Below are 9653 nucleotides of genomic sequence, written 5' to 3' on the forward strand. Positions count from 1 at the left end.
AGTACAAAGGTGATCATAAATCACATTCTCTAGAAAAAACTGCACACACATGGTGCTATAAATAATACATTTCCCAAAGCACTATTAGACAATGTACCTACATGTATGAAATATGCAAATACTTAAGGACAAATAAGTTCAAGTAATTATCACAACAAGAAAAAACTATGCAATTAATATGGATAAAAAAATTAAGTACTTGATTTTATATGACAAATATGTACATTAAAATTCATGATGATTCTACTATACATTTAAAAATTATCAACTAATATTTATTAGATAAAAATGATGAAAAACGAAATGTTAAACAATTTCTGTAGTATTTCGAAGGGATTTTTTTTTTATGTAAATAATAGTTGTAATGAGTATTAATTATATGTATGTATATAAGCTCAACTATGTAAGTACACTACATGTAATGCACTAAAGTTTGAAAATTTTTACTTTTGTAATTACTTTGAGTTTTATTTTGACATCCTATATTATGTTATTTACTCTTTGGTAAGTAAAATATAAACCACTTTAAACTCTAGCGTTCGTAAAAATAAAAATAAAAGTGATTCGGGTATTTGACACATTTATATTATTAGATACTACCGCTGCGACATCTATATCGATCTTACCGGCAGCAACCATATTGCTCGCCGCTACGTAGCTGTAAGAAACGTCATTTTTTCGTGTTCGATATTTCCTCATAAATATGTTATTATTTTATATGTATAACATTAAAATAACTTTATTTTAGTCACGTTAATTCAGCGATACATTTTTCGACATGGAAACAGATTTATTACAAGCACTTGAAAATGTCGGGTACGTATTTCGAGGTTATAAAATTAAGTCTCCAACATATTTGAACATTAAGTTTTATATTATCGCTAGAATAATATGAATTATGATAAAATTTGAATTCGAGTATTGTTATTATTATTATTATTTTTTCATTTATATGGTTTCAAAATATCTAATATTGTTACAATCCATTTTTCTTGAAGGTATCAAGGCTCGTTACTTCAAGTTGATAAAATGTCTAAAGCTTTAGAGCTTGGACCAAAATCTACAGATTATACCGGTTTAATTGCTTGGCTTGCAGAGCAAATAGGAATGTTCATTGATATAGATGAAAAAATTAATCCTACTAATACTCCAGATGATGCAAGTTCTTTCTTGTTAGAATTAAGTTGTTTCCTTAAAGAAATAGGATGCGTTAATCAAAATTTAACTACTGGAAATGTAAATCAAAGATTAGCTAACAAAAGAAATAGAACTTTGTTAATTGAAATTCTAATTTCTGAACTTATGGCTTGTAAGTTATTGCAAGTTAAAGATAAAGAAACCGATACAACTTTAGAAGTTATTATTGTAAGTATATTAAAATTTCTGATGTGTTTTTACTATTTATATATTTGATTATTGTGTGTATTATAAATCTTTTATCATATATCAATATACATATATATCATAAAATCTAAAAAAATATATTATTCCAATCAATTTTTTATAGAATGAAAGTGATACTGCAAGACACCTTAAAAGTATGTTAATAGCATTGCAATTTCAAAAACCACCAGATAATATTACAGTGCCAATGTTGTTTACAAAATTAGAAAATAAATTAAAAGATATAATATCAAAAGTTCCTGTTGATCTTTTGGGTAAACCTTTAATTTTTGGTGAATTGTCTACTGATCAATGGAACAAGCTTTATGATCATGATAAAGAATTACATAAAGAATATGAGATGCGCAGAGAAATGTTACTTAAACGATTAGATGTAACAATTCAATCATTTCTGGTAAGAAAATTCTTGATTATTAATTTAAAACATGAAAGTAACTGAACAGTTAATTGGAAATAATTTGATATGAAATTTAGTGGTCTGAAAGAGTGAGAGTATACGAGCAGGAATTAAATAATAGATATCATTCGGGAAGAGCAAAAATGGGTACAAAGCCAAATGTTGGTATCGCTGATTTATTAGCAGCACGAGAAGATTTAGCAGTGATAGAGAAGACTAGTAATGCAGTCGTACGTAAAAATACTCGAAGTAGCATAAATAAAGTCATTATAGGGGATGTTCCGGATCGTGGAGGAAGACCATGTGAACAAGAACCTCCACCTCCAGAAATGCCATCATGGCAGAAAGACAGAGTGGCAGGACCTCCATCTAGGTTTGATTATAATGAATATTATAATATTTTAGTTAAGTTAAAATATTTCTATTGAAAAATATAAACATTAATTTTTAATTTTAGTGGTGGATATAATAGAGGAGGAGGGAATACTAGTGGGTCAGGTGGTCGAAGTGGTGGTGGTGGTGGTGGTGGTGGTGGTGGTAGAGGAGGTGGTGGTGGAGGAGGAGGAGGAGGAGGAGGAAGAGGAGGTGGTGGTGGTGGTTATGGTGGTGGTAGAGGAGGAAGTAGCTATGGGACTGGTGGAATGGGAAGTAGTTATGGGAATAGCGGAGGAGGTGGCTGTGTCAATCCTAGAAGTGGATCAGGTTACAGTAGCAGTGGAGGTAGTGGTGGAAGCAACAATTATAGCATTGAAGTTGCCAGTAATTACGGTGGAGCTGGAGGAAATTATGGAGAAAGAGTAGGAGGAGGAAGAACTAATAATTATTATACTAATAGTGCTGGAGTAACTTATGGAAATAATAGGGTTGGAGGGGTTTCCAATAGTGGAGCCTGCGGTAATAGATCAAGTGGGGGATATTATGATTATAATGATCCTGCAGGAAATTATAGTCAAGATTATCAACAACGTAGTAATTCAGGTAGAGTTCAAGGTGGATGGAATCAAACTGGCAATAATCCCAATCGAAATAATAGTCAACGTAACGGTTATAATCGTGGAAGAGGCTGGGGTAATAGGCAGCATTGAAATTATTTTTTAATTCGTTAAGTATCTCGAAATAAAATGTATCTCGATTTGTTTTTGCATAGATGTTGATTAAAAAAGATTTGTTATTTTAAGTTATAATGTAAAAGTTAAAAAATTTCGATTTAATTTTGTTATTAGAATGTAATTTTTGGAGATATTATTTCCATTTTTGATTTTATGTTGTTTATTACTTCTGATATTATCTAACCTAACTTATTAGTAATCTGACAGTAATGTATTAGGAGTGTACGATTGATATCCCAATGTGATATGTAATACATATATTGTACACAAAAAGTAATGCTATATATTATATACATAATCTCTCAAATCAATCTACAAGATTCTAAATTATCATTTTGTATTCTTATAATCAAATTTACAATTAGAATTAGAAATATTGTCTACCTGTTTGCCTGAAAGCAAGTAAAAATTAATGTATTGCTTATATACGTTTGTCTAAGAATTTTTTCGATAAATAAATAATTTACATTTTATTTATAAAGAAACAACATAATACAATGTATATGCAAACTTATACACTTGAATAAATAAACATGTTCTTTTATTGTATTATTTTTTAATAATAATTTTAGATACATCGAAAGATATTTAAAAAAAACAATATAATTCATGTATCGATATCTGATAACGTATCGTCCAATCAGAGTAAGTCTTTGGATTTCGTAACAAATATGTCCTCTAGAAATAACCTATTCAATGCTTAACTTGTTTTTCTTTTCTTCAATTGGTTATGAACAAGTGAGTTCACCTCTCTATAACATTCTTAATAAAGCTTTATATTCTTTTTGTTTAATGTCTACTTCTCGTCGTCAATTTGACGTATGGCGAAAACAAGATGCCACTGTGTTACTTTGTTCGATATTTGCTCAAGTTTTTAGTCATTTTCGATAGTAAGATATGTGAGACACCGAGTATTAAATATACAACGGTATGATTATATTTAATATTTTAATTATAACAAATATTTAAAATTATATCTTTATATATCAACGATCGAAAGTTATATCTGGAAACGCTTAGATATCATATTTGTATGTTCGATGAGTAATGAATTACATATTTCTCAATGATAAGCCCTATCATTTTAATAAAAAATTATTTAAAAAAATTATCTTATCTTCGAATACGAATGACGTAATTTCCGCGAATTAATTGTTTGTTTAATTATATTGATAAGTATATATGGATTAGTTAAGTGTATACGAAAGGTAGTGTCAGTGAAAATAATACGAATTGTGATTTGTTTTTTCAGCACAAACATTTTATCCGACAATTAATGCTGTAAAATATAAACATTCTTCTCTATAATTATACTATATATAATTATGAAGATTGGATCTCATACAATAAGCACAGTAATGACAACTTTTTTCATTGCATTAATACATTTGTCAGTATTATAACCTCCTACTTTTTACGAACCGTGATATTTCCAAAGATTGCAAAAATATTGATAATAAAATCCAAAGTATTTTTGACAAATTAAAATGTCGGGTGGAGAAAGAAAGAAACGTGGCTGTGATAGGGCACAAGGATGGGAAGAAGCTGGTGCTGAATTTTATCAAGAAAGTTATCCTGCAGCTATAGAAGCTGATTTACAACAAGCATTGCAAAGAGATCCTTCTCATATTGCAACTTTACTTCCCAGCAAAAAATCTCGTGTCGGTAAGAGAAATATCAATTTGTAATTCTATAGGTTGCTTTGTAATTCGTTTCTTTTTCTATTTTTTTTTTTTTTTTTTTTTTTCTGAAAATTATATAATATTACTTGATAAATTATATTTTAATTATAGCCACAGCTAAACGTATATGTAATGACACAAAAACAACTCTGAGAAGACGTACTAGTACTAGATCACGTGGTACAAGTACTGCGAGACGCATGTCAACAAATATTCATGATGCAGCAGTTTCAATGTTACCAGATTTATCTGAGAATTTATCTAATGAAGAACGCACGTGGGAAGAAATAATGCAGATCAAATCTATGCCTGTATCTATGACACAAAAAATACAATTAAAAAATCAGTTACAGGTATATCCTTAATAATTTTTTTAATAACATACTTTCAATGCATAATTAAAAAGAAATGAAATATTTATTAATAAGAGTGTAAATATTACTTAGAGTGCAACAAAGTTGAGATTACAAGGATTCGACCAACTAAAGTGGCAGCATAGGAAAGTTTGGCAACAATTCCGTGCAAGAATGAAAGAGGCTTACTCAAAAATGGAGCTTTGGAATGATAGTATGAAAAAGATTGGTGGCAATTTTGGGATGGGGATTGTAGCATATTTTTTATTTATCAAATGGTTAATGTATTTGAACACAGTTTTATTTTTAATTATATTTTGTTTCATTATATTGCCAACAATATTGTTGGAAGAGACAGAAAAGGAGATGTGTTTATCTAATAATAGTGCAAGTGTATCTTGTTGTTCTGAATTATATTGGAACACAACTGAGAGTACCAATAGAATTTTAGAATACACATTGTTATTTTATGGCTCATTTACGCACAAAATCTATGGTGCAGATGGTTCTTCCATTCGTTATAATTTACCATTGTCATATGTTTGTGCTATTATTACTGTTTTTATTATCAGTTTAGTAGCGATCGTCAGATCAGCCGCTAAAAGTTTTAAGGAAAGAGTTGTTGAAGGTGAGGGACAATTTTATCAATATTGTAATTTAGTTTTTGGAGGATGGGATTATTGCATTCAAAATGAAAAATCTGCAGCTGTGAAACATAAAGCTTTGCACAATGAAATGAAAGCATTTTTAGAGGCAGAGAGACAGGAGGAAGAAAGACAAAATCGTACGCGAGAAGAAAAAACCAAATTGTTTGCCTTACGTTTTGTAGTTAACATATTAGTTTTATTAGTATTAAGTGGCTGTGGTACGTTTATTTATTACATAATAGAATTTTCTTTTGACCAAGTTACGTTACATTCGGAAGGGCAAAATAACGATACAAGATACACGCCTCTTAATAAGATCGTGCATTTATTTTTTGAATTTCTTCCATATATTTGTATTGTTGCTCTCAATATTGCAGTTCCATTTTTATTTCGATATTTAATAGCTTTGGAAAATTATAGTCCTTTGTTTATTATACGTATAACATTATTTCGTACTATTTTTCTAAGACTTTCATCTTTGATCGTATTGTTAACATCTTTTTACAAAATCGTTTCACCTAGAGTGTCTGATGCAGAATGTACAAATAATGAAATCAGAGAATTACTTTGCTGGGAGACATTTGTTGGTCAACAATTCTTTAAACTGTACACCACAGATTTCTTCATACAATTCTTTATGACATTTTTTATTAATTTTCCTAGGTCGCTTTTAGCACGTCATACAGAAAATAAAATACTACGATTTGTAGGTGAGCAAGAATTTGACTTATCCAAACATGTATTGGACATTGTATATTCACAAACAATTTGTTGGCTTGGTTGTTTCTTTGCACCTTTATTGCCAATGGTAGCTGTAATTGGTACCTTTTTACTGTTCTATGTAAAAAAGTTTGCTTGCTTAGTGAATTGTACTCCATCAAGTAAAGTATACAGAGCAAGTCAATCCAATTCATTTTTTATGTTTATTTTATTAGTATCTTTTATTTTAGCTGTAATTCCAGTTGGATATTCCATAGCTGAGATAATGCCTTCAAAATCTTGTGGGCCATTCAGAGGCTTAGAATCTGTCTGGACATTGTTAATTTTAACATTTTCACAATTTCCTTATTGGTTGCAATCTATACTTTTTTTCTTGGGAACTGCTGGTTTTGGAATACCAGCTTTTGTTATCCTTGTTTTGCTTTTATATTACTATTATGCAGTGTCTATAGCGAATAAGCACATGGTTACAGTATTAAAAAATCAATTAGTTTTGGAAGGTCATGATAAACAATTTCTATTGAATAGACTCAGTGCTTTTATCAAACAACAACAAGATCAGAATAAATATCATCAGGACCAGGCAAATGAATTAGGCACTTTTTCATAAGTTCTCTTTACAAATATTTATTAATAACATAAAATTACTTCATTTAATGTCTGTATTGAAAATACTAGTCATTTCCTAAATGTACAGAAATAGTTGACTGAGTAAACCAAAGCACATACAGTATATATATATATATATATACTGTATATATATATATATATATATATATATATATATTAAGAAGTTGTTTACTTTGAATCTTTGTTATTGATATGACAAATGATAAAGACTGTTTATTACCATTTTTTATATTGCCTATGATAAAATCACGTGCTCAATACGTGTTTTGATATTTAGTAATTTATTTATTAGAGTCCCGATTTGTACAGGGTTTTAGAAATGTCGAAATTATGGATAATACATTAAATATGTATCTATTGAATTGATACTGCTATAAATAGTTATTTATATCCATTTAAATTCTGACACTTTACATGTACTTTTATAAACTTCTTATTACAGAATTTACTCATGAAGTTATTCGAAATGTTTTCTATTTATTATGTTTTAACAAGGAATTTGCAATTTTTGAAAGCAGATGTAAAAATGAAAACTTTTATCAAATGCTTTATCATCTCAAAAAAATAAAATAAAATTGATAACTCTTTGACTTTCTTACAAAATTTTAAAAGAAGGATGGTAGGTCTTTTTGAAACATATCTTGATGAAACACTATATGATCATGTTTTAATCATAAACGAATCATCTATCAATTATATGCACTTGTAGTTACAAAAAAGAATATTTGTTTCGCTTGAAACTAGACAGTAAAATACAGAATTTTCTTTTTAAGCTGCAATGTTTTTTTTTTATCCATATAGATATTAAAAACAAAAAATATATGATACAAGCCTATCTTTAGATTAATTTTTCATTAAACATTAATTAAGCTATTGTAAATAAGTCTTGTAGAAATTATTAACTTTATGATAAAACAGAGAGCATTATTTGATATGCATCTAGTTAGCTTAGCAACATATGTAATATGTATCTTTTACCAAAGCTTTTATTGCAATTTCTGTATTAATAGAATATCTTAATAGATCCCATTGAGTAAAAAGTTACAAATATTGTAAATACAAGTATGAATGAATTTTTTGTCTGGAAATATTATTGTACCACTTTGTACCTTTAATAGCACTGCCACTAATTACATTGGATTATTAGGTATAAATGAAATGTCCCATTAAATATGTATCTACATAATAATTATTATATACATTGCTAAAAGTAGTATATGTTATGTTATTGTTTATGTAGATTAGTTAATATACTGAATTTTTGTTAAAACATATATTACACACAGAGTGATATATGCGATGCAGATTGTTACAATTAGAGGCAGTAATTTTGATATTTTTCTTAGTGGTATTTACATATTTTCACCTTGAAAAGGTACAAACATATTTCAATATAAAACATCATATATTATATGTAGCAATACCTTGTACCAGCAAAACTCAATAAGCTCTTAAAGAGTTAAAAAATTGTAAACACATTATCTTGATAACAAAATGGTTTGCATCTTTTTCATCTTGGTCAGTTCGACATGTAATAACATTTGACTTAAGATGCGCTTAGAACTGATGATAAGACAATTGTAAAATATTTAAAATATGTATACCTACATTTTATTAATATAAGTATCATACTTTGACGTCTATAGAATAAAGTAATTTGCAATTCAGTTTCGAGAATCTCTTTATTTTATATTTTTATATCAAAAGTAAAAATTTAATAAGTGTATTTAACATTTCCATAAAATTAGTTTATTTGTTAAAAAGTTCTGCTATATATCTGTACCATGAAGCTGAAAAATGCAACGATGTGGTTATCATAATTATGATATTAAGTAATTAATTCATTTTATGAAAGTCTTACTGCCTCTGCAATGTCGATCCAATCTAATGCTGCTGCTAAGGCATCATTTTTAGATGGCATTTTGTCATAATTCCAATATGTAAATTCTGAGAAGATCTTGTTCGAATATAAGTTACGTTGCATATTTTCAGCATCTGGTTTCTTATGCTCAAAAAAGATTATACCTTTATAATCACTAGGAATCTTGATTTTTTTTCCTTGAAGTGGATAGCCACGGAATGAAATGTTATAATCTATAAAATATCATTATTATCAGAATCATTTCATATTTACGTGCAAGTTGAGAGATAAATTAAAACTTACTTTCATTATCTATTTTGCGTATAAACGGTTGAAAAAACGATGAAACATTGGCTGGTCCATCGCCATGTATTTTACACGGCATTAAATGTATAACAGATTCCTTTTCTTCGCATAAATCATTGTTAACGTGTAATCGTACAGCCATGCTTGAAGATATCTTTTCATCATAAAAGAGCGGGAAAAAAAATCGAATCGTAAATTGAAAAAATAATACGAATATCGACATTAAATATTAAATTATTTATTTTCTTTTATTATAGGAAATAACAATAATTATTCAATATTTAATGTTTATTAAAAATACTAATCAATTAATTAACAATTACAACCGTAATTTTTGTGATACTTAAATGAAAGTTAATTTGTTAATAATACAATTTATTTACTGCAGAAGGTAACAAAATATCGAGAACGTTTAATAACGAAGTAAATAAAATCAACAGATGTCGCTGATATATCCTGCGGAATATCATTGATTATATCCGACGGTAAACGTAAAATAATAATTCAAATATTCGCGCCAGTGAAGGAAGAGATTGTTGGGTCA

General features: G+C 28.3%; 3 protein-coding genes across 3 annotated transcripts; 2 read left to right on the forward strand and 1 right to left on the reverse strand.

Moving 5' to 3' along the window:
- The first annotated feature begins 620 nt into the window (after positions 1 to 620).
- Positions 621 to 3459, forward strand: LOC122636324 (protein FAM98B). Its single transcript, XM_043827427.1, has 5 exons — positions 621 to 816; positions 999 to 1365; positions 1508 to 1798; positions 1879 to 2174; positions 2259 to 3459. Exons 1-5 carry the CDS (start codon positions 779 to 781, stop codon positions 2884 to 2886), a joined length of 1620 nt encoding a protein of 539 aa, XP_043683362.1. The 5' UTR covers positions 621 to 778; the 3' UTR covers positions 2887 to 3459.
- Positions 3460 to 3514: 55 nt separating this feature from the next.
- On the forward strand, positions 3515 to 7056 carry LOC122636321 (transmembrane channel-like protein 7). The gene is made up of 4 exons (XM_043827425.1): positions 3515 to 3838; positions 4163 to 4575; positions 4704 to 4945; positions 5039 to 7056. The coding sequence occupies exons 2-4, from the start codon at positions 4398 to 4400 to the stop codon at positions 6920 to 6922; spliced, it is 2304 nt and encodes a 767-aa protein (XP_043683360.1). The 5' UTR covers positions 3515 to 3838; positions 4163 to 4397; the 3' UTR covers positions 6923 to 7056.
- A 1549-nt stretch (positions 7057 to 8605) lies between these two features.
- Positions 8606 to 9278, reverse strand: LOC122636326 (ribonuclease H2 subunit C). Its single transcript, XM_043827431.1, has 3 exons — positions 9107 to 9278; positions 8804 to 9036; positions 8606 to 8732 (listed from the first exon to the last, which is right to left on the reverse strand). The coding sequence occupies exons 1-3, from the start codon at positions 9249 to 9251 to the stop codon at positions 8712 to 8714; spliced, it is 399 nt and encodes a 132-aa protein (XP_043683366.1). The 5' UTR covers positions 9252 to 9278; the 3' UTR covers positions 8606 to 8711.
- Positions 9279 to 9653: the final 375 nt, after the last annotated feature.

Source organism: Vespula pensylvanica, chromosome 21, assembly GCF_014466175.1.
Source record: "Vespula pensylvanica isolate Volc-1 chromosome 21, ASM1446617v1, whole genome shotgun sequence".
NCBI lineage: Eukaryota > Metazoa > Arthropoda > Insecta > Hymenoptera > Vespidae > Vespula > Vespula pensylvanica.